The sequence below is a fragment of the Colletes gigas genome, unplaced genomic scaffold, assembly GCF_013123115.1.
Source record: "Colletes gigas isolate AHSC1104 unplaced genomic scaffold, ASM1312311v1 Colletes_gigas_Sc00029, whole genome shotgun sequence".
NCBI lineage: Eukaryota > Metazoa > Arthropoda > Insecta > Hymenoptera > Colletidae > Colletes > Colletes gigas.
In genome coordinates this window covers 1,020,223-1,045,454 of record NW_025106658.1, presented here as the reverse complement: position 1 = coordinate 1,045,454, position 25,232 = coordinate 1,020,223, and the positions used below count along the sequence as shown (strand labels likewise).

Below are 25,232 nucleotides of genomic sequence, written 5' to 3'. Positions count from 1 at the left end.
TTCAAATACTTGGCAATGGCGTCTAGTTCGTAGGAGCCGTGGGGAATCGTAATGTATTCGTGGCCAGTGTCGACGCTGTTGTTGTTGTTGGTGTCATAGTTTGTGGTGAAGTAGAATTTATCGTTGCTCGAGTCGATGTTGGGTATTGTATGATACGTTTCAAAGGTTGTTAGACCAAGCTCGTAATCATCGTCGCTCAAATCTATGGGTGGAAAGTAGCTTACAACGAGGGTGCTACTCTTGCCAGTTAGAGTCAATGTTAACGACATATTCCGAGAAACTGCTCGACTAGTACTGAATCAGAGTGGCGGGGGACAATCCTTAAATTTGGTGCCAATCGTTTGTAGAAAGCGTAGACATAGTTGTCCACAATTGCTCTGATCATACTCCTGATAAGACGTTCGATTGTATTCAATTTTCACATCATCATCATTATCCAAATATTGTGTCAATTCCTTAGGCGGTCGAAGATTGCCAAAGCTGTCGAAGTATACAGCTCGATGCCCTCTCTTCGCATACGCCACCCAATGAGTCCCCGGTCCCTCGACATTGTCCAAATTCACGATACCGCTCTCGTTTCGACGTACTCCTCCGGCTGGTAGCGCGTTGCGCATAAAAACACCTCTAAAGAATGGAATACGCATACGTTTTGCCAACTCATTCAATTGCATGTCGGTAGTTACACCCACAGGAATTTTTATTGTCTTTTCGGCGTTTTTTTTTGTTTTTTCGTTTCGAGATTCCCTGTCCGCGCTTGTATGGTGTCAGATAGAGTCCACGACCTTCCATGGAGCGATTATGACGCCGCATTTCCTGCAGCTGACGTTGCGCTGCCTTATTATCGTTTACCGCCTTGGCGATCCCCGCCGCTCCGCCAGCTAATGATCCGAGAACACCTAGCAGCGGGAGAAGTGGTAATATACCACCCCGTTTGGCCACTGGAAGAATCCGCTTTTGCGATGCTTTTCTTACAGTCCTTTTGCGGGGTTTTGTTTTCATCCCCATTCCGATTTTCGTCTTGGCCTTCATAGCTGCCCAAACAGCTGTAGCAGCTCCTCTTTCACCCAGAGTCGAGTCTCGCGCAACGATGCGTTTCCGCGCTTTGTCAGCGAGTACGTTATCTGCTGCGTGCCTTTCGCCGAGGTCGTTGCTACGCGAATATGCAATATCGTGTTCGCGACACGCTGCGTCCAACGGATTGATGCCTCGATCACCTCTAGCCAATCGTTTTGCCAGATGAGTTCCTGGACCACAAAACTGATATCCTGGGATATGTAATTCGATAGGTAGCGCGTTTATCGCTCGATTTAACAAACCACCGCCTTTCTTTACTCTCGTCGGCAACATTCGCTGCAGTTTTTAATCAGCGGTGCTGGACCGTCGATATGCGTTCGCTGCCAAGGGCGATTATAATGTTCCAGACACCGACGATACTGCCGAACCTCAGAATCGGCTTTTATATGCTCGGGGAGTCTGTCCCACAACTGGTCAATGTGTCTGCCAAATTCGTGAAGTAGAATAATCTTTGGTATATATATCAGCTGCTCAGAGGTTATGTCTCGAATGTCGCAATTATCCGGCAGAACGAGAAGCATTTCGAATACTGAGCTGTTTTGCTTCGACGCGGACCTATAAATAGGACGCATAGTCGCTTCGATGTGTCAAAAATCATTTTCGCGGTTTGCAGCGAGGATGCGATTCGTGCGACAACCTGTGACTATACGCGTGACAAATTTTGATGATAAATCGCAAATGATGTCCTCGAAAACAAAACGCAGACACGGTAGCATGCTGCCAAACACTATCCGCAGCCTCATTTGCGGCCCATCAAATTGCGGAAAGACCAATGTGCTGGTAAGCTTGTTGGAAAGTCCTCACGGCGTTCGCTTCGAGAACGTGTACGTGTATTCCAAGTCGTTGCAGCAGCCGAAATATCAGTATTTGGAGAATTTATTGGCTCCGATAGATGAAATTGGCTACTTCACGTTTTCAAATAACAGTGACGTCATCCCACCGAGCGAATCGCTTCCGAATTCCATTTTTATCTTTGATGACGTGGCATGCGACAAGCAAGATACGATACGAGAATACTTTGCAATGGGGCGCCATTCGAACGTTGACTGTTTCTATCTCTGTCAGACGTATGCAAAGATTCCCAAACATCTTATACGTGACAATGCAAATCTGCTGATTCTGTTTAAGCAGGATGGCACCAACTTGAAACATGTGTACAACGATCACGTAAACACTGACATGTCTTACGAGGATTTCTGCGCTTTGTGTCGCAATTGTTGGCAACGGGAGTACGGTTTCGTGGTGATAGACAAGGATTGCGCGATGTCCAATGGACGTTATAGAAAGGGATTTAACGAGTTTGCGGTACCGTGAGGTGGTCAATCGTCATCGACACGTCGGTGGAAAAGCAACGTCTGCGGCACAATGATTGATATCGATAGTCTGGAGATTAAGGATCGCGAGAGAATAGCGAAGGAAATTGCAAAAACCAGTGATTCCATTCGCAAGAAACATCAGGCTTTGAAGACTGGCAAGATGGAGGAAGATATCGCGTTGGAGAGATACTTTAAACCTGTTGTCGATCCCTTAAAACATATTGTGGAAAATACAACAGCGACAAAAGCTGACATGCCATCGCTGACGAGCACGAACGTTGAAGGGAATGAAACATTAACACATAAACCAAAAATCCAACCGAAAGGGAACACATCGCATAAGAGACATAGAAAACGATTATACACGTCATCGGAAAATTCGCTCGTAACCTCCACACCAGTTCAATCGAAGCGGAAACAACCGAATGTCATGTCAAACGATTCCCCAGTTCCGCCTACAACAATAAATACATTTCCGAACGTACAATCGCTTGCAACCAATATTGAAGACGTTTACGAAACTTCTGCCCGATGAGTCGTTTGCAACATCTATTAGGCATGAACTCCAAACATCCGAGGGACAACAAACATTTCGCAATCATTTCGGTCCGTTGGGGCAAAAATACATGCGTGCCATCCTAAGTGGTGATAGGGATACGATCATGGATCATGTGTATGGAGTATACTTTGACAATAGTGGAACGATGCTTGGGGACAAGGCTTTCGATATGGACAAGAATGATAATATAATCATAGATGGTGTAAAATATGGAGGAACGCCCGGTCTTTATGAACTTATTTTCAAGAGAATTCCCGACGACGCCATATACACAGATGCTGATAGACAAAAATACAAAAGTATACTACTGACAACAAATGCTCACAGACGTGGCCATAACGCACAAAATCCCATAATGGGTAACAAGGGATACAAGTATAAACATGTAATTGCGCCGCTACTACCCCGTGTATCGACCAGTAAGGCAGGGAAAGGCCTGCCGGTTCCGCATGTCATGACGGTAAATGATAACAAGATCGATTACGTGCACTGGGACGATCCCAACGAGCTGGTGGATCGACTCCGTTTGTTGGAAGCGTCGCGTCAGGCGGGTAACAACTCGCATGGCCATGAAATTCTATCGATTATCGAGGAACTCCGATGATGTGCACTGTATGCGTTGAGATGCCGATCAATAAATTTGGAGTATCGCTCGAGAAGAGCGGAGCAGCTGGAATGGACTATTACAAATGGAGCGGTTTGCTTCGAAATTATATGCGAGACAATGCTCTTTGCGTGGCAGGTGCCGACTTTGATGCAAAATCACGCAAGATACGACGCGTAGCTCAGCCGACAGTTGACAGCGATGCCGTTAATAAACTATATGTGGAAAAGAGCATTAAACTTTTGAGAGAGCAGCATGAAGAATTGGAGAGGAAGCTGGTCATGTTTCAGAGAGATATGTTGACGTTGCAAAACAGCGTTCAAGAGATATCACGCGCATTGAATCCGCAGCGACAATGCGAAGGAAAATCATGCGAGACGGTTGAACTTGACCAGAATTTCCTCGAGCCGATGGGGAGCACATAATGTATGTACACGATAATTATCGCATCATTCGTGTCAAAGACATCTCTGCGATCAAACATGCAACCAATATCGAAATCCGAGAGTAATGAAAGCCATAGTCTCAAGAAGCGACAACTTGTTGAGGAATTGCATGCTCCAGCTCGAAGACATTTCCCGCGGAGACACGTCATAGTGCATGGATACGATGATCTGTGGCAAGCTGACGTTGTAGAAATGCGTCCATACTCGCGATTCAACCGAGGTCATCACTATATACTCACGGTCATCGATGTGCTGAGCAAGTATGCATGGGCGGTACCGCTCAAGACTAAAGGTGGTGCTGAGGTGACTAAAGCGTTTGCAAAGATATTTAGAGATCGACATCCGAAAAATTTGCAAACCGATCAAGGAAAAGAATTTTACAACGTTGATGTGCAGAAACTCATGACAAAGCATGGCATTAATCATTATTCGACGTATTCGGTGATGAAGGCCTCCGTCGTAGAACGTTTCAATCGAACTTTGAAGAACAATATGTGGAAACTGTTTACGCTCAATGGAACCTATAAATGGGCTGATGCACTACCGCGTCTACTTGCAGAGTATAACGCACGAAAACATAGAACCATCGGAATGCGTCCTTGCGATGTTACCCCTGCGATCGCCGATAAGCTGCTAGCTACAGTATACAGCAACATAAAGATCGCTGCTCCAGCGAGATTCAAATTGGGCGAGTTTGTGCGCGTGAGCAAATTTAAAACCATCTTCGATAAAGGCTATACACCGAATTGGACAACGGAGGTGTTTAAAATAGCCAAAGTACAGGCAACTAATCCCGCGACGTATCTGCTCCTCGATTCCTTTGGAAAACCTGTTGCCGGAGGATTCTACGAACATGAGCTGCAACGCGTCACAGATCCTGATGTGCATCTAGTGGAAAAAGTGTTGCGTAGAAAGGGGGATAAGGTGTATGTCAAGTGGTTGGGCTTTGATAAATCACACAATTCTTGGATAAATAAAAATAATGTATTGTAAAATAATACATGGTTCAATAAAATACAATGATGCATATACATATACATGAGTGGCGACTTTTATTTTACACATTAATCCCACTATTTATATGAATGAGTTAATAAATACTAATTTCTATACATTTGCGGACAATTTGTAAACAATTTTATATTATACAATAAATTCCACTATTTATAATAAATACAATAATAATAATTTCTATTTTACAACGGTATATTATAATGTCCCCAGGGCAGAGTGTCGGTCGAATCGGGTACGATATATCGCTTGTCGTCATACGGACTTAGAGCGATTTTGGATTCCGAAATGGTGTACACTTTGTGCAATTTAGACCGTATGCATGATTGTCTGCGAACCATTTCGATCTCTTTGCGCAAACACTGCGCGTAGTCGACGAAAGTTATCGTTCTGGCTATGACGTTGGTCTTGACGCCTTTCGCCTTCTTCGTATCTTTTTTGCCGTCTACGCGAAGTGCATACATTTTCGCTCTAAGACCTATGAATTCAGTCATTATCGCACCGTTATTTTCATCCTTCATCAGCCCCGGAACCTTCTTATTTACGCGTGGCATATTATATGGATTGTCGGTAGGATAATCGCTTGTGTCGAATCTATCGATATTGTGCTTCATAGACTCGTAGATATCGTCGCACCGAATGTGATAAATAAGACTGTCAGTGTCGGTGTATAGAATTTTACAATTTTGCCCGTGTTTAGGAGACATGTACTCGTGGTGAAATTCATACAAACAAAGTTTTGATATGTCCAGAATGCACATACCCACGTATATCGGTTTGTTGAATTTCACCTCGAGTTTTCGCAATTCAACAGCTACTAAATTTTCCGAAAAAACACTTCTGCTGTGGAAATTCGGTTTCGCGATCATTGCCTCCGCGCCATATCGCCCTTCCCAATGTGTCACAAGTTTTACATCCACATGGTTTCGTACATTTTCCATAGTTTTACCGAATACTGCGTTGTTCATCAATTTGTACAAATTCTTTTCAAAGTCGTTTGTCGCGCTTGTTCTAAATCGTGTGTTGAGTTCGATGTAATCGCGGAGCCAGGGAGATTGAGCGAATTGAAGCACGCGGTGTATCTTTGTAATACGAAGACCGTGACGCGTGCACTGCTGCAGGTTGCGATAATGGATTATGTAACGCTGCTTATCGTATACCGTCGCGAGTAACTTGTCCTGCCTGCTGCCAGGTGGTTTGGCACGCGTCGGACAGAACGGCAGATCTGCATGAGCATCGTGCAGACGTTGCGGATATTCCAGATCTACCTCGAGAATGTATCCCGTGGGCGAATCGACACCGATTGAAGATACGTCAAAATTTACAACATCTTCGACCCATTGAAATTTAGCGTATGGTAGAGGCTGACACATTGCCCATCCATACAAATTGTTCACGTCAAAGTACATCAAGTACGATGACTCTTCCGATGCGTCGTAAGATGACATGTACTTGTTATTGGCATGTGCGTATCTTCCGGAACATTGACTTAAGCCCCCGCGTATACCGCGTTCGATAAACATGACCATATCGATGTCTGTGAGCAATTCGAATGTAATTTTGGTATGTTTTAGCATTGCATCCCATGTGAAACCAGGTAGAGTATAGTAATGCGCTGAATCTAATCCGTAGCTCTTGATACAACTTTCGCGAAAATTTTCAAAAATATCTGCCAATAACAAGACATCAGTTTTCAAATACAAATCGCTGTATTCGCCCAAGGTTCTAATCTCGAAACGCTGCCAGACTGTCTCGGCGTGTGCGTAATCGGTCTCTGATACAGTCTCGCCCGTTAACGAACTGTAGAATGACTCGCGCGGTGGTAAGCATGGATCCTGCAGCTTGTTCGCGCAATCAAGGTATTCATATGGAAAGACACCCTTTCGCGTCAATAAATTGAAATCTTCAGTGGATAATGTTCCAAATTGGGATCGCAAAATTTTTAATTGATCTGTGTTAAGAAAAGATGCTAATTTGTCGAGACTGGTATTTAGAAATTTGTATGAATCGATGAATCGTAATTTAATATAATTTTGCGAGTCTGATTCATCCGTATCTTCAACATGTTTTGTGAAAGAAATATATTTTTCTTTAGTTATAGGTAATACATCAATGTGACCTTCGAAAGCGGTAGCTATTTCCTCGATAATGAAATGCGAATCATAGCCGGATAAATTATGGAAAACTATGGGGATGTAAAACACATTTTTATAATTTAAATTGCACTCCGAATGTGCTGGGCCTCTGAACCGTCCGGACAGATGGCAATGATCGCGAACTCGTACATCGCTAGCCTTGAATGGTTCTTCGCAAATATGACAATGTGCTGCATTGCGAAATGTCGTCAACTGTTCGGGAGTTAAATCCAGCATGGGAACATTACTGGTAAGAATAGGTTTGGCAAAGTTTGCAAAATTTTTAAGTTCGTCGACGAACCATGAAACACAATCTGTGTCGCGGCGACATCGATACATCGACAGTGATGTATCATATGAACAATGCATATAATATGCAATGCTGTGTACATTGTGGTGTTGATATGTATGTAATTTATTATCACCCGCTTGGTTGTCCAACGTTTTTGCGATGATGCACTCCAGATCTGCATATACCACGAAAGGGAGCCGCTCCTTCCTATCGTGGTTGCTGAAATTGAGCAGATTGTCGCCTTCGCTGGGCAGCAGAATGGCGCAGTTGTTTATCTGCCCGCAGTCCAGCGAATGCACCTCCAACTTCTCGGTAGATCCGAAGTAGTGCATGCATCTGTAAACCCCAAAAAAAAATTTATTTAATTTCACATATATTTCAACATTTTTTAAACATTTCATAAATTTTTTTTTATACATACCGATCGCAGATGAATTTCTTGGCTTTGTGCCTGCTCAGCTGCATGCCCACCAGCCTGGACAAGTCCTTAATGCATGCAAAGTGCCCTACATCGCCGTGCTCTTGATTCGGCGTGTAAAGCAAGTTTACATGTCTATCCCTCTTCTGGCTGGTGAGGTGCAGCGGGAAGACTGTTGGCCCCTTCTTCATCTTCTCCTCGAAGCTGTAGACATTGACGGAGATGTCGTTCAGCCGTTCAAACTTCCCAATATACCCCAGAGACATTGGGAACTCAATGCCCTGGAGATTTAGGATCGACGTATACTGCGGGTATGAACCTGGACGTTCAGGATATTTTGTTGCTGGATGAAGAGCTGCGACAACTGCCCACGCGAAACATGCGTTGTCCGAGGATTGTATGCTTATTGTTGCCCTCTTCAGCATGATTTCTCGCGGCAACTTGAAGTGACACCCCGCGCGGAGTGGATTATACTTATTGACATTGACGGTCAGATTCATGATTCTCGCCAATGCCCATCCGCTGTCGCGTTCCTGGAACTCTTCCAGCGATGCCAGGGTGGATTCGACGACGCATCGCTGGTACCACTCCTGCAGATCGGATGTGTGGAAGAGTTCACAGTTTTGGGTGTTGATGCTTTTACAAGCATGCTTGTCACCTGCCACAAATTCGCCGTTGAACACCGTGTTCACTTTGAGGTTTCGATGTTTCCTCAAGGTGTCCCGAACATGCTCCAGCACAATGGTCTCTGCATCCTGGAGGAAGTTGCGCGGTTCGATATAATTCGAATTTAGGATGACACCTGTTAATACGCGAGTATCGAACGCAGTGTGTATTTCACGCCACAAAAGTCCCGTACTCGAATGTCCGGCACCTTCACGCGCGAAACGTCTGCGCACCAAATGTTTCAATCCTTCGAGTCGCGCGATTCGAGCAACCAACGATTGTCGAACACCGATCGATAATCGCGGGCGTTTCACGCGGCTGTGTTCTTCCAAAGATTCGATACACTCGTTGCACCGTTCTTCCCACGCGAGGTACTCTTCCTGCGAAATCAATCGTTCGGATTGATCCAACAATTGGCGTTCTACTTGTGCGAATTGTTCCATGATTGTAAATGGAATGTAAATGGAATGTAAATGTAAATGTAAATGTAAATGTAATATCCTTTTTTTTCAATGCAACACGTTGTAACTATTTGAGGCCTTGTGCAGTTTAAAGCGTGCTTTTATACCAGCACAGCGATTTGGTATCTCTGCCTAACTCTTTCGGTGTCTCTCCCCCTCCCTCAAATGCATTGCATGCCAACATGGTTCTATGCAGTTTCTGCTGATATCGCATAATTCTTTCCATGATATTATATTACATTCAACACGTGTCGAGACTTTTATCCTTGGAGGCCCAAGTTACATGCAATCGCGCGATATGCTGCGATGTTAAGATTGAACAAAAGCATTATGGAAAAAAAAATGGTAGTTTTAGAATAAAATATTCAGCGCTTCCACAGATATTATATTACATTCAACACGTGTCGAGACTTTTATCCTTGGAGGCCCAAGTTACATGCAATCGCGCGATATGCTGCGATGTTAAGATTGAACAAAAGCATTATGGGGGGAAAAATGGTAGCTTTAGAATAAAATGTGGTGGGGATTGCACCTCTATTTAAGCCGTCTCCCCGGACGCTATTCCATCAATCGCTCAGTAGCTTCGCTGAATTTTCGACGGAACAAATAGTGCTCTGAAAAACAATGTGTAGTACCAGTGCCGTGGGCTATTACGTTCCAATCAGGCAAGATGATGGTGTATCTCCATGCAAGGAGAATACATTTAACAGGTAACCTTTCATAATTTTTTTATTTATTTATTTATGTTTTTTCATGAAAAAAGGTAATTTTCATGATTATGCTTTTTAGGCCACGCCAACCATCGCGTGTCATGGTCAGAAGATACGCATTAACATCCACGGGCTGCAAATATTTGGAAATTGGAATCAGCGTAGGACCTACAGCCGATGTAGAAATTCTTCTCGGTGATAATCGTGGGAATCATCTTAGAATACCATGGCATACATGGAACTCACTATTCGACTGCTGTACAACCATCGAAGAACGTGCACAATTGCCTGGATCATCATTGATGCAGATTAATGAATTAACGGTGGAATTTTGTCGGATGTTTGATTCGTCGATTGTAAAGATGACAATTGATAATAAGTCGCTGTATTTCAAACCGAATACAGTAGCATTTTTATTTAATCTTGAGCCATGTGTAAGCTATGTGTATCCGCGGCTCTATCAAACTGTAGAAGATGTGAGGAAAAAATTTATAACTTTTGTTAACGTGTTGCAACAGAGCAATGCTGTCATCGAAACATTAGATACGCGTAGTGCTGCTAAAATCATACGTGACAGCGAATATTACTGCAGGGATTATCTTGTAGATTGCGAACTGTTAGCATGCGCCATCAATGATATTGTAATTGAAGCTCGTAAGAAAAAACGTAACAATATATTACCGAAACATTAGATACGCGTAGTGCTGCTAAAATCATACGCGACAGTGAATATTACTGCAAGGATTATCTTGTAGATTGTGAACTGTTAGGATGTGCCATCAATGATATTGTAGTTGATGCTCGCATAAAAAAAATGTAACAATATAGTGTCATTTAAAACATATATTATTTCTCGAATTTTATTTACCCGTCTTCCACATTCTCTCCTCGCATAAATCTAAGGCTGGACCGTCGATTTAATTTATATTTTAATCCGATTTTTTTATTTCTTTATTTTTTTGTATTTTTTCCTTTAAACATAACAAAAAATATATAGTATCATTTAAAACATATATTATTTCTCCAATTTTATTTCACCCGTCTTCCACCTTATCTCCTCGCATAATTCTAAGATTCGACGTTTCAAAAAACAATATATTCTTCTATTGTAACAATATAGTGTCATTTTAAAACATATATTATTTCTCGAATTTTATTTACCCGTCTTCCACATTCTCTCCTCGCATAAATCTAAGGCTGGACCGTCGATTTAATTTATATTTTAATCCGTTGGACGCAGCGTGTCGCGAACACGATATTGCATATTCGCGTAGCAACGACTTCGTCGAAAGGCACGTAGCAGATAACGTACTCGCTGACAAAGCGCGAAAACGCATCGTTGCGCGAGACTCGACTCGACTCTGGATGAAAGAGGAACTGCATTTTTTCGAGTAAATTTTCGCATTTAGTATACAGTATGAAACTTTTTATTTCTTGTGTTTCGTAATGATATTAACCATTTTCTATAACGCGTTTTGCAAGAGTTTGACCAAACCTAACCACAGTGAACTATAAAAATCTGAATTTATACGAGTACTAGAATAATAAATAGAAAGAATAGATTTACGAGCCGAATGATGTGTTGTTTTTTTTTCGCTAGCTGTAAATATTTTCTTAGGAGAACATTATGTAATTCTTTTTTTTTTTAGATCTCAACAAACGTACCGAGAACGCCGAAAGGACAATAAAAAAACTGTGGGTGTTGAAAAAAAATTTTCGGGGGTCATCCCGTCCCTCGGTTCGGTATGAAAAGTTTTCGGGGATCATTCCCCCCCCTCTTAAAAAATTTCCGACGGCGGGCCAGGTCTGAAGAGGTCTCCGCGGCGGCTCGGCCTGGACTAATCCCCTGACATCCCCCACTCCGCGGCTCGTGTGCGCGCAACCACTCTTCCACTCCCCACAGGCCCCGCGCCTAAAGTTCTCCGCGCCGCACTCCCCCGCGCGCCCTACCTTCCCCTCGCCGCACGCTCCCCTCATTGCCCCATGGGTTAGAATCCCCATAGCTATACTACTCAAGTATTATGCGATTAGTTGCCGCCTTAAATTCGGCCAAACGTAATCTTTGCATAAGAGGATTTCCGCTCTGGACATGGTTGCACGTATTAATATGCGATCGAGCGAAAAATTCCTCCATTTCACCATTTTTACGATTGCCCGAACATCAAATACATAGACAAAAACACTGAAACTTTATTCGAGATTTTCAACCCTTACGAATAGGCAGATTTGTACTAATTCGAACCAATTTTTTAAGTATATCGACAGGTTTCTGAATGAGTTTCCGTGGAGAACAATTCTTCATCGATGAAGCATCATGCGTGGAACTATGGGTAACGTTCGATTGACCACTTTTGCGGAGGACTTTCTTATTATTCGGGACTCTTTTGTGAGTCGGTTGGTTTCCAATAGTCGATTTCCGAACGAGAGACAAGAACTGCGGGGAGTTTCATTTTTGCGAAACAACGCGACGCTTGATGAGGCCTTTCGTCCATTTCAATTATCCGTTTATTTCTGTGGAAGTGTCCGTCGAATGGCGCTGAAAAGCGCCCGAATAAAGATTCACCGAAATACAGATTGTTTGCACGCTATATTACTTTCTTAACTCTTCATCGGTGGAACGCGTTCGTCGAACCTGACGATCGAATTTATCTCCTCCAAATAACTCGAATAGATTTTAATAATTCCGTTAGAATTTTTGGAAGGATACAATAGTAGTTCCTGAGCGTATTTTTCTGTATTTTCGTAAACATCTCTGGAGGTTCTATCGAACGATAAGATCACATACGGTGTACACGTTCAGGTGTACTTTGATGCGTCGGTAAACGTGGCGCGTGTGTAAGTTTATTAATGTTTACCGAGGCACAATTTCCTATTGGCCCAAGGCGTTTCATTAGCGTTAGATGTCTCAAGATAGTCCTGACGTCATATAGATTACCAAAACTGTCTGTTCCCTCGAGACGTGACCACTTTCGGTGCTATTGTAATCGCTACGTCGACGTCTGATATTATAATAACGTCTAGCTAATGTTTAATTATCGAGAAATCATATATCTCTTGCGTTTAGTGTCGCATCCTAGTTCCAAAAATTTTTTCCTGGGTTTCTGTTGTAATTTTTCTTGAGTCCTGTTCAATTATCCAGTTTACAAGGCTGCTGTAACTGTCACATAACGCTTTAGCAACTTATAATAGATTATTCTTCTTCTATTAGGGTTAGGTCTGGGTTAGATCTAGATTAGATCTGGGTTAGGTCTGGATTAGATCTAGATTAGATCTGGGTCAGGTCTGGGTTAGGTCTGGATTAGATCTGAGTTAGGTCTGGGTTAGGTCTGGGTTAGGTCTGGATTAGATCTGAGTTAGGTCTGGGTTAGGTCTAGATTAGATCTGGGTCAGGTCTGGGTTAGGTCTGGGTTAGGTCTGGATTAGATCTAGATTAGATCTGGGTCAGGTCTGGGTTAGGTCTGGATTAGATCTGAGTTAGATCTGAGTTAGGTCTGGGTTAGGTCTGGATTAGGTCTGGGTTAGGTCTGGATTAGATCTGGATTAGATCTGGGTTAGGTCTGGGTTAGGTCTCATTTACACTGTTGTTGTATTTCGTAATTTCCAAGTGTATGATATCTGTTTGGTTTGGACTTGAAAGAATGTCGAGTGAGACTTGACGAAGGTGCTCCTGAGATCAAAATTGATGTCTATTGGATTTGGGTGAAAAAGTAGTAGTCCTTCTTTTACTAAATGAAAGTTTATTCTTCGGTTTAGAAGGACGTCTTTACTCTGCTAAAACTGAAGAGGAAGTGACGCGACGCTTAGGTCCCATAAAAAGGAAAACTGGTGTCCACTTAAAATGAGAGAAACCATTGCCTGCATCGTGTTTATGTCCCTTGCCTTCGATGACAAAGACAGACCCAGGCCCCTAGAACCGATGGTGCCCCATACGGTCTTCGACTACAGACAATGGACAGTGTTTCTCACTGTTAGATTCAGTTTTGTGAAGGATTATTTATTAATAATCCAACAATGTCGAATCACACTCGACATAGGAGTGCAAAGGGTTAAGATAATTTGGATTATTAACTAATCCAGACCTAACCCAGACCTAACCCAGACCTAAACCAGACCTAACCCAGATCTAATTCAGATCTAATCCAGACCTAACCCAGAGCTAACTCAGATCTAATCCAGACCTAACCCAGACCTAACTCAGATCTAATCCAGACCTAACCCAGACCTAACCCAGATCTAATTCAGATCTAATCCAGACCTAACCCAGAGCTAACTCAGATCTAATCCAGACCTAACCCAGATCTTTTCCAGATCTAATCCAGACCTAACCCAGACCTAACCCAGATCTTATCCAGATCTAATCCAGACCTAACCCAGACCTAACCCAGATCTAGGGTCTTGGTTAGGTCTGGGTTAGGGCTGGATAAGATCTGGGTTAGGTCTGGGTTAGGTCTGGATTAGATCTAGATTAGATCTAGGTTAGGTCTGGGTTATATCCAATGATTAATTAGAGGGCCAAGCAAATACTATATATTGCCAATAATATTTAACACTTCATTCTACACATATAATTCAAGCGTTAGGTCTGGGTTAGGTCTGGATTAGATCTAGATTAGATCTAGATTTGATCTGGGTTAGGTCTGGGTTATATCCAATGATTAATTAGAGGGCCAAGCAAATACTATATATTGCCAATAATATTTAACACTTCATTCTACACATATAATTCAAGCGTTAGATCTGGGTTAGGTCTGGGTTAGGTCTTGAAGTTCTTTATCTTTATCTACCTACTGTCTTTTTCAGGTAACATCTTCGTACTTGATCATCTCCTCTAAAGATAAGAGCAAAGTGGTAACCATCATCCTATCCACCTTGTTTTCCCCCCAAAAATTAGAACCTATACGTTTAATTGGCTAACTTTTCCTAGTTTGTCCAGGTGGCGACAAATAGATAGGGATGTCTCCAACTTATCAGCTAATTCTCTGGTTATTTGACATGAGTTTTGCTCCACTAGGCTTTCGAAACACTGTCATCGATTATGGCCTTGACTGTCCCGGTTTAGATTCATCTTGAAGGCTGGTATCCCCGAAACGAAACTTAGCTAACCAATTCCACACTTGTCCCTTTTGCTACTGCACCTTCATCTTTGACTTCTCCATGTCACTTACACGAAAAATTGCACTAACACTTCCTCTCAGCTTGTTGACAGCTATTTCTGAACTGTTCAACCCCCCTAAAATAAGGCAAACACGACGTCTAAAACGAACGGTCATTTAGAATTCCCCAAAACAGTTTTGGTCAGTTCAGTGCTCGAGCAGGGAATTATTTACGACTCGCCCTCGTCTCTCTAAGCAGCACCGTTCTCTATGTTAAAAATTAACCGTCTTCTCGTGGACGATCACGACTAGACCGGTCGATGATCGAAACAATTATGCCTCAGCTACTGTCTCGGGGTACAAAAGCAGCGCTCGCTTTAAGGTTAATTCCGTAGGGTCTTCTCCGTGGCCCCCCCCACGGAGCCAGAACAATTTAGGGACGGAAATCGTCGATTACCACACAAGGATTAGTGGTTTCGTCCTCGGGGCCAAATCTCCCCTACGTACCGCCGGTATATCTTCCCTCCCTTCCTCTCCGATATGACCCTAAATTAGATAGATTCTGCAGGCTTACCATCGCGAGAGCTCAACTGATTTGTCCCCGAATCTCACTCTCTCTCTCTCTCCCTCTCGTTTACGAGCAAAAGTTATATTACCTCGACGCTTCCCGGACGTCGCCACCGCCTCGAATCTGTGCTAATTTCCAAGGAGCGCCTCGGGACCGTTCATGGGACGCGTTTCTGGAATTCGTGCCCCCCCTCGTTCAAAAAATATTTCTCAATTCGAACGTCACTGCCCGCAACCCTTTGCACTCCGGAATTATATCTCAATTTTCTTCCCGGGACCACCCAACCCTTTCAAGTCTTTCATTTGAAGTTCACGTTAACTAAAAAATAGGATTTAAACAAACAAATTCAATGAAATATCTGTTACCAGACTATCCAACGATTTCAAGTGTTTTATTTGAAGTTCACGTTAACTAAAAAATAGGATTTAAACAAACAAATTCAATTAAATATCTGTTACCAAACCACCCAACCTTTTCAAGTCTTTTATTTGAAGTTCACGTTAACTAAAAAATAGGATTTAAACAAACAAATTCAATGAAATATCTGTCTCATTTACACTACTGCTGTGTTTTGTCATTTTCGAGTGTATGATGTCTCTTTGGTTTGGACTTGAAAGAATGTTAAATAGTTAGTTAGTTAGCTTGTACATGGGAGTGCAAAGGGTTAACGCTACTTTTAAATTTAACGAGGGTTGACTGGAAATTGTATGGAACGAAATGTAAATTGTTGCCTGGACGAGAAGTATCGTGGAAGGGGTAATGAATCGCGTAATCCGTAATATTTGCCCCGGGAAACGCGTTATTTCCCTCCCCCTCCCGATGAAAACAGCAACGACCATTCGAAGTGAAATCTATTCGAAGGTAGCAGCTGTTTTGCAAACGCTGAGAGGGCTGAGGATAATACGGCGGGACATCGAGCGGAATGATGAATGCATGTAACAGCTGTTACAAGGTGGAACGAGCACGCGTGACATCCTGTTAAAAAGCCGGTGCCTCGACATCGTGTCATCGAAAAACCAAACTATCTTTCTTTCTCTCCGGCGCACGGGGTCGAACGAAGACGACAAATGGCCGAGTGATTAAGCCAGTTCCTACCTTTTTCCCTCTTATTTTCTCTCGTTTTATCCGTCGTCGCTCTTTCAGAGGAGGGGTTCTGATTTGACGGCGTTGCGACGGAAACACGCCTCCGTCGCGTGTTCCGAGGGTAATATGAAAAATCGATGGCCCTTTTTCAGGAAGGTGATTAAAGGAAGCGACGGATTTCGCGCCTTTGAAGCGTCGCGACGACCGGGCTATTCGATCGACGCTGGAACCTCGCGATTGTACAAAACAAGCCTCACAGTAAACATAAAATGAAACAAAATTTCTCGGTTAATTTTTGATCGTTAGAAAATCATTGTTACTCGTGTTTCGAGAAGCTTAAAGCAGAGAAGCTTCGATGTATTCACCTAGACCATCGATTTCCGGTTGTTTGCTCGCCCCGTTGCTTGTCTTCTGGACTCCCAGCAACCGATGCATGCACACGAGGGCATATACAATGTTCTACACAACATTCTATCGGAGATTTTGGGAACTTTGGACCGTGTGTCGATGTTGAGAATAATTTATCCAATGTTTACACGCGAAAAGTCAATGTTTCTTCAACGAGTTTCCGGTTTTAAAGAAAAATCGACAGGGGGTGGAGATCGACAAAATTAGAAAATTTCAAATCCTTCTGAAAAAATTATTTTTGGTTACGAGGGTCAATTACAATCATTTCTTATCATTAGGCATACTCTCGAAATCCTACGCATTTTCGAGAAAAAAAATTCGAGAAGGTGTGAAGTTTCTCAACGAAAAAAAAATTTATCAAATCGTTCTAAAAAAATTATTCTCAGTTGTAAGAGTCGATTACAATCATTTTTTATCATTAGACATATCACCGAAATCCTACGCATTTTCGAGATAAAAATTCGAGAAGGTGTGAAGTATTTTGACGAAAAAAAAATTTTTCAAATTGATCTAAAAAAATTATTTTCGATTGTAAGAGTCGATTACAATCATTTTTTATCATTAGACATACCCTCGAATTCCTATTCATTTTCGAAAAAAAAATTCGAGAAGGTGTGAAGTTTTTCGACGAAAAAAAAATTTTTCAAATCGTTCTAAAAAAATTATTCTCAGTTGTAAGAGTCGATTACAATCATTTTTGGTCATTAGACATATCACCGAAATCCTACGCATTTTCGAGATAAAAATTCGAGAAAGTGTGAAGTATTTTGACGAAAAAAAAATTTTTCAAATTGATCTAAAAAAATTATTTTCGATTGTAAGAGTCGATTACAATCATTTTTTATCATTAGACATACCCTCGAAATCCTACTCATTTTCGAGAAAAAAAATTCGAGAAGGTGTGAAGTTTTTCCACGAAAAAAAAATTTTTCAAAATGATTTAAAAAATTATTTTCGATTGTAAGAATCGATTACAATCATTTTTTATCATTAGACATACCCTCGAAATCCTACTCATTTTCGAAAAAAAAATTCGAGAACGTGTGAAGTATTTTGACGAAAAAAAAATTTTTCAAATTGATCTAAAATAATTATTTTCGATTGTAAGAATCGATTACAATCACTTTTGGTCATTACACATATCACCGAAATCCTAACCATTCTCGAGATAAAAATTCCTAAACGAAAAAATGATTTCAGGTCAGAAATGTCCAAAATTTCATGCGTATCTTTAAAACGTCGTAACTTCTGAACGGATTGTAGGATTTTGATGTTTCAAGAAGCAAATAACGCGTATTTTGGCGAAGAATTAATACCCAATTCTGAACTCTACATCTTCCATTCCGTTTAAAAGCAATCTTTCAAGTTTCACTTCCTCTTCGTTGACACGAAAATGGTAATGAGGTCCTAGAACCCCAGAAAAATGGGCCAAAAAAGTACATTGCATATCAAATCTACTCCTATACCTCGTCTGTGGTGTAACAATCAATGTTCACTGTTGGTTTGCAAAGAAAAATCGCGATAAAAGTGAACGTGATTAAAAATATAGTGTTTCGACGAGCTCAGCGCGTCGAATTCGGGGTGTTTTTGCATCAACAACGCGAAACCGCTGTTCCGTTGGAGTCAACGGTTTAGAATCGAATCCTGGTTGCTGAGCTGGTCCACCGGGGAATTCGGTAGCCCCCGATAGTCGTGAGTCAGCACATACCACGGTCCCTTCGGCTGTCGTATTTCTGTCCCGAGTTTACACACTGCGATCAGACACCGTGATTCTCCGACGGGGCCACCGACGATCGCCGGATCCACTTCCATGGATTGGCCGGGCATCAGCAAACGCGGCTACCCGTAATCCGTCTCGTAGCAGTCCTCCACGGACTTGCTGGCGATGCTTCTTCAGACTCTATACGCCCGCTTAGTTTGACTTTGGAAATATCACGGTTGGGGGAAAGCTAATGATCCTCCCCTTATTAATGGGTTATGGCTTTGGAGCACGATTTCAGGAGCCCCACAACCCTTCAAAGTGGATGTTCAAACGACAACAAACTTGGGGAAATCGTTGGTCAAATAGTCCATCAAAAAATTTAATTTCAATTTTAACTAGTCACGTCTCTTTCGAATTTTGTATTAAATTCTGTAGGTCTGGGTTAGGTCTGGGTTAGATGTATAATATACAGTCGTATGATCAGTAGGAATTGCTGAAACTTCTTTAGGTATGTAGCGTCAAAGTAAATGTGAAAATAAACATAGAAGATAGCATAAATTATAGTAGTTTTTATAGTCATCAGATAGAGGATGAAATGCCCTTTAAAATGAGCGTTTGTGCGAGTCGATAGCGTAATTAGTTCCGGAAATATAGCGATTTTAGTTTCAAGTCGATCGCGTCAAAGTAAATTGCAAAATAAACATGGAAGATAAAATAAATTATAGTAGTTTTTATAGACATCAGATAGAGGATGAAATGCCCTTTAAAATGAGCGTTTGTGCGAGTCGATAGCGTAATTAGTTCCGGAAATATAGCGATTTTAGTTTCAAGTCGATCGCGTCAAAGTAAATTGCAAAATAAACATGGAAGATAAAATAAATTATAATGGTTTTTATAGTCATCAGATAGAGGATGAAATGCCCTTTAAAATGAGCGTTTGTGCGAGTCGATAGCGTAATTAGTTCCGGAGATATAGCGATTTTAATTTCAAGTCGATGCGGTGGCTAGTTTCGGAGATATAGGGTCCGGAAGTGTTTGTTTACATTTTGCTGGTCAAGGTCGTTGACCGCACGTGCTTCGAGAGAAACTAGGTCACTGGGCCACGATAGTCACGTGCACGTGAGAGACAAAGAGGTCCGGCGCGACGCGTCAGACGGAGACAGCGATAGTCAAATTAAAAAAAATACCCCTTTACATAAATTACGATATCTCGAAAACGGATAGTCCGATCGTCAAAAACCAAAAACCGTTTTAAAGGGGAAGGTTCACCGCTGCCAACGGTCGTTCAATAATTAAGAAAACCCTAGTAGTTTCGGAACTGCACGCGTCCAAAGTTTAACTATTTTTAATACGCGTTAATAGCCTTGTCCAACATGGGGAAGCGAGAGACAGCGGAATTTTAAAAATTACCTTTTACATAAATTACGATATCTCGAAAACGGAAAGTCCGATCGTCAAAAACCAAAAACCGTTTTAAAGGGGAGGCCTTGCCGCTTCTAACAATACCTTAATAATTAATAAAACCCTAGTAGTCTCGGAACTGCACGCGTCTAAAGTTTTAGTATTTTTAATACGCGTTATTAGACTGTCCTAAGACAATGGAAACTGAATACTGGACTATATACAGGGTGTTCGGTCACTCCTGGGACAATTTTAATGGATTTTAATAGATTCTAGAGGCCAAAATAAAACGCCCGATCGTTATAGACAAAAGTGACTACAATTTTTCTCAGAAAACAAACAATAAGAATTGAAGTGAATATTGAAAAATTCATTGTACGTATGCTATAAGAAAAATCGTGACGTTATATATGCGCTATAATAACATTGTGCGTTAGAAATTCTAAACAAAATTTTAAAAACATTTGACCGGTTCGTGGTAAGTTTAGTGTTAACAAATTCTGTAGGTTCTAATTGTACTGACTTCAAATTATATTTTTATAGTAATATATGTTACGCTAAAGGCACACCCATGATGGTAGCACAGATAATGGGGCTGAATGTGTTAAAGGGGGACAGAGAATAGAGAATAGAGGATAGAGAACGTGTTTTAACATTAAATAAATATTAATTCAGAACATTGATAAGCCCAACCACTCTGTCGTCTCGTTGAAGTCTTAATGCTACTTTAAATCGTATGAAATGTCAATAAGTACATCTTGCCAATATACCAGTGATAACTTGTTTCAATATGTATTCGATAGAATGCCAGGAAATTAACACGTATCGCTATCGATGAATTTGCCTGGCGCTAACAGCTGGTCGAAAGTGTAACATAAATGTTTAAGCAGGTGATCGCGATTTTCGTAATAATTATTTCTTCTCCTAATAATTATTATCTTAATATTTATATTTGCTTAGCTATTCAAACGAGTATTTATGTTTCCGTCACAAATAGTTACTTGAAGCAAGTAATTGTTTAAATTGTTCAAATATTTGAAATTAAAAGTCTGAAACTTACCGACAAGATAATTCTACGTAAATTCAGTTTCGTCAGTGAACAAATAAACGAGGACCTCGTCATCTTATATTCGAAACGAAAGTAATTTATATTCAGAGATTTTTCACTTTGTTTAATTAAAAAAATTTATATAAAGTACATATATTATTAATCAACTGGTTGCCACTAGGGGAGTGAAAATATGGTACACCCGGTGGCCATTTATCACGAAAGATTAATGTCTTTTGGTAATGTGATCCTCTTCATGCAATCTCGTTATTTATTTCTGTTTTAATACGCGCGACGTAGCCTTCAGGGGTAAGCAAATTGATGTATTTTACATAACAATTTTCGCCCAACGGAATGAAAGTTTATAATCGAAAACGCGTTTGAAACAATTTGTACAAAATTTCGAGAATCTGGTCACGACCTTCGAAATCCATTTGTGAAATCCAATTCGACGCAAATGACAATTACATTGCGAATTAATTCCCTTGCAATACTCAGGAAAAATTAAAAACGATCGTAAACCACGTGTCTAGGGTCACAGAAGCAAAGTAAAGCTTGCAATAATTTTTTACAAATGGGTCAATAATCTCCAAACTGAATTAGTCACGTGGCGTTATTGTCGCCATTATTTCACTCGTCCCAATTATCCGTCTCGCAAGACCTTTCAGCTATCCGGGGAGAACTGAGCTAATAGCCCGCAAGGACGTGACATAACTTTCGCTCGGTGGTGTTAATTTAGCCCAGTGACGCAACCGCAAAACCATCGTTAAAACAATACACGAACTAGCGTCGTACTCTTCTCGTTTCTGCATTTAGGTGTCACGATCGTCTCGTGACGCTGGTTTCCGGACCTGAACGTTTATGATATCTCGGTGGACACGAGTTCGGAGGGAGTTTGATCGTCGCTTTGGAGAAGCTCTGTTTGTTCGCGTAGCACAAACTTACAAAGGAAGCCTGTATAGGAGAACGATTATCGAATGGGGACGTTAACTTAGCCCTTTGCACTCCGAATTATATTTCAATTTTGTTACCAGCATAAAATAATTTAAAAAGGTAGAGGAACAAACAAATTCGATTAAATATCTGTTTTCTTTGTACCATTGTAATATTTTGTAATTCTTAAGTTTGAACTCTCAAACTCTTTGGTTTGAACTTGAAAAAGGAGCTCCTGACATAAGAGTGGAAAGGGTTAAACGATCCTGTGTTCTGCGTAACGGAAACACAAAGTATTCTGCTTTAATTCTGTTTGGTTCGAGGCACTTTGTGAAATTGACTTTTACAAATACGCGAGGAAGCAATTTAACACATTACCGACCGATAGCCTATTAATCTACTTTTTTACCGGCCAACACTTACCGGCCGATAAAACAGTTGATTAATAGGCTATCGGTCGGTAAGCGTTGGCCGGTAAAACAGTCGATTAATAGGCCACCGGTCGGTAAAGTGTTAAGAGTGAAATTAAACACGAATTGTGTATGGAATACAATAACTATACGTATAAAACTTACCGAGGTCCTTTCTTTCCGCATTTAATATTACTGAGAGCTGAAAATCCCATTTCAGTCTGCGTCGTACCTATGCGAATTGGGATTTTCAGCTCTTACTAATATTAAATGCAAAAAGGAAATACGACTACGCTGCGTTGAAGATGAAATGGGAATTTGTTCAACGTTTAAAAAAATATATTCCTCGAGAAGGAATCGAAATTACGAGGATCCATTGGCTCGAGTGATTTCAATACGCCACACTTTATCGAAAGTAAAAATTTTGTTTCGTCGAGGCAAAAACGAAGCTCGAAGGTACTTACAATAGGTAGTTAAGCGTAACTTGCAATTATACAAGATTATACAGTAATTATTAGCCACCACTGCATGTAACTGATAATTATACAGTAATTACACGGCGGATAGTTGATTCTCCGTACAAATGGGTAGATTACTTGGCCTGATACATTGGCAAACTGTTCCTGTTCCATTACTCGGACAAAACTGTTTCCATATCTTGAGCACAAGAACTTCTAATTGCATGTCCGGATGATCGAGAGTCAGCTGGCCAATGCTCGCATAATTGGTAGCCCTGATAACCGCTGTTCCACCCTACGTACTTATCGTTAACAATTTCGAGTCTAGTTTACCGTTATTTATTGCTCGTTCGTAGAAAAAATCGCGCTAGAAACTCAGAAACGGTTCATTTCATTTCAAAGAGTTGAATTTAATGATCATCACGTTCCTTCTTCTTTATTGTCACGTTTTATAACAAAAATAGAATTCTAAACATATTAAGTTATTTTAAAATAAACTTGGATAAATGCCCCATGCCTTGTTTCCTCCAAAGTGAAAGTATCTAGCATATATCTTGAATAAATAATTGTTTTGCTAATCCAATCGATGGAATAGCTTGTTTGGTTCGAGGCGAGAATATAACGTTGTTTTCCTAACGTTCGAAGACCACGTTGCCTTTTCATCGGCGAAAAAGTTTCGCGGCACATTCCGAGCGTAAGTTTAGATAAACCACTTTGGTTGGCAGGTCGTTAGACGTGCGTTGAATCAAGATGCAGCGGTTGATAGGGCCAAAGGGCGCTGCAACCGCTCCTGCTCGCGAGACCGAGCTGAAAAGTGATAGCAATTTTCATTTAGAAGGAAATTTACGCTGGGAACGCACCGGATACGAATTGTTCCTGGCGAAATGGCGCCCCGGCGCAGTTACACGTGCCGCGATTAGTGATTCCAATGCCAGCAAAAGACATGAATTCTTTAAAGTTGCATTACTATAACACTAATTGTCGAAAAAGAATAAAAGAATTTTGATGATTTATATACGGAATAATATTGTGTTTACTCGTGTCTTTTTGTAACGTTTAATTACACAAGAATATAATATTTACTCTGGGCAAATAACACAAATAGCATTAAATTATTGGCTGAGCGGTGCTCGTCGAAAATATCGCTGAATTATTGGATAATACGAACATAAATTGTTCGAGTTAATTTTCCACCGATGAAATTAAAATTAATTAATTCGAATCGTAACTCTATTATTAATAAATCCACGTTTGCTTGCATCGTAAATTTTTCCGGTTTTCCGATCGAAACAAGAAACCCAGTTTTTTTTGTAGATCGATCGTGGATCGTAGATTGATCGACGAAATTTCAGAAGCCAACGACCGCTTCGTTATCCGCCTGTTTGCATTCATTCCCACATTCGGCGGCTGCTTACATTTCCGGAAGGGAAGCGTATCGCATGTGGGCCACGCGATTAGCCTTTGATTTACGGAATCAGCATACAGCCTCCATAGGAAAGGTATTTCAGATTAAACGCCATAAGCATCGAAACTATGGTCTAACCGATGATACGATTCCCTCGCACGGATTAATTCGACGAACTGAAATCCCGCATCCGCGCTCACTGTGCTCGAATTCGTCCATTGTACGTCTACAAATAGTCTTTTGTTCGACAAACGATACGGGAAGAAGGGAGGGTAGCAAACAGTGTTGCATTATATATCATTCTTCGAAAAGGATAAATAAAATGAACAAAGAGCAGCTTCTGAAAGGGTGTCTGAAGCCTGGAACTTCGTTAGTTTCACGTTCTGGACAGAAATATCGTGATTATTAGCATTCGTATTCGAGGGATATTGCTTCCTGAGGATTTAACGCGTCACCCATATCCGGTTCAGCGTGTTATTATGGATAATGAGGGTTCCACAGTCTACCAAACAAGTTGGATAAAAATTCCCCGTCGACTGGGCGATGTGGTGGGTTGATCCTGTCGACCCAGCGGACCAAAGGGAGGCTCTGTAGCCTGGAAAAAGAGGCTCCCAGAGTGAAAGGGTTAACTGTCGGCTTGGTGTCGCGTCGGCAAGAGGGCCAATTCGTGCCTGAGCGGCGACGGAGCCCCGGAGGAAGAACAACGGGCGAATGCCTCGCTCCGGAATGGTAATAGGTCGCACAAATTCACGGATGAAAAAGCGCCGAGGAGCGAACGAAAGCTCCGGCTAAGTAATATATCTATCTCGTCGGGAGTTCCGTGGGCTTTTCTTGCCGATCCCGGGGGCCCTCCGTCGTTTTTAGGCCGGCTATTCCGCGTCACTTATCGTAAACAACTGTCGGGGCCCAGGTACTGCTACGCCCATCCACCACGATCCTGCTAAAGCAGCTCACAGACCTAACAAGGAGACCTTCCCAGGTGTAACTTGCAATCATTAACGAGAATTCGCGGTACCACGATATCGGAAATA

The 25,232-nt window shown here is 41.5% G+C and overlaps 3 protein-coding genes across 3 annotated transcripts in view; 2 read left to right on the top strand and 1 right to left on the bottom strand.

The window, feature by feature from the left end:
• Positions 1-25,232, top strand: part of LOC122401899 (mannosyl-oligosaccharide 1,2-alpha-mannosidase IA-like) — a 667,988-nt gene that overhangs the window by 447,920 nt on the left and 194,836 nt on the right. The window lies entirely within an intron of this gene.
• On the bottom strand, positions 5,154-8,964 carry LOC122401898. Its single transcript, XM_043404322.1, has 2 exons — positions 7,859-8,964; positions 5,154-7,773 (listed from the first exon to the last, which is right to left on the bottom strand). Exons 1-2 carry the CDS (start codon positions 8,962-8,964, stop codon positions 5,196-5,198), a joined length of 3,684 nt encoding a protein of 1,227 aa, XP_043260257.1. The 3' UTR covers positions 5,154-5,195.
• On the top strand, positions 9,559-10,413 carry LOC122401901. Its single transcript, XM_043404329.1, has 2 exons — positions 9,559-9,692; positions 9,772-10,413. The coding sequence occupies exons 1-2, from the start codon at positions 9,607-9,609 to the stop codon at positions 10,382-10,384; spliced, it is 699 nt and encodes a 232-aa protein (XP_043260264.1). The 5' UTR covers positions 9,559-9,606; the 3' UTR covers positions 10,385-10,413.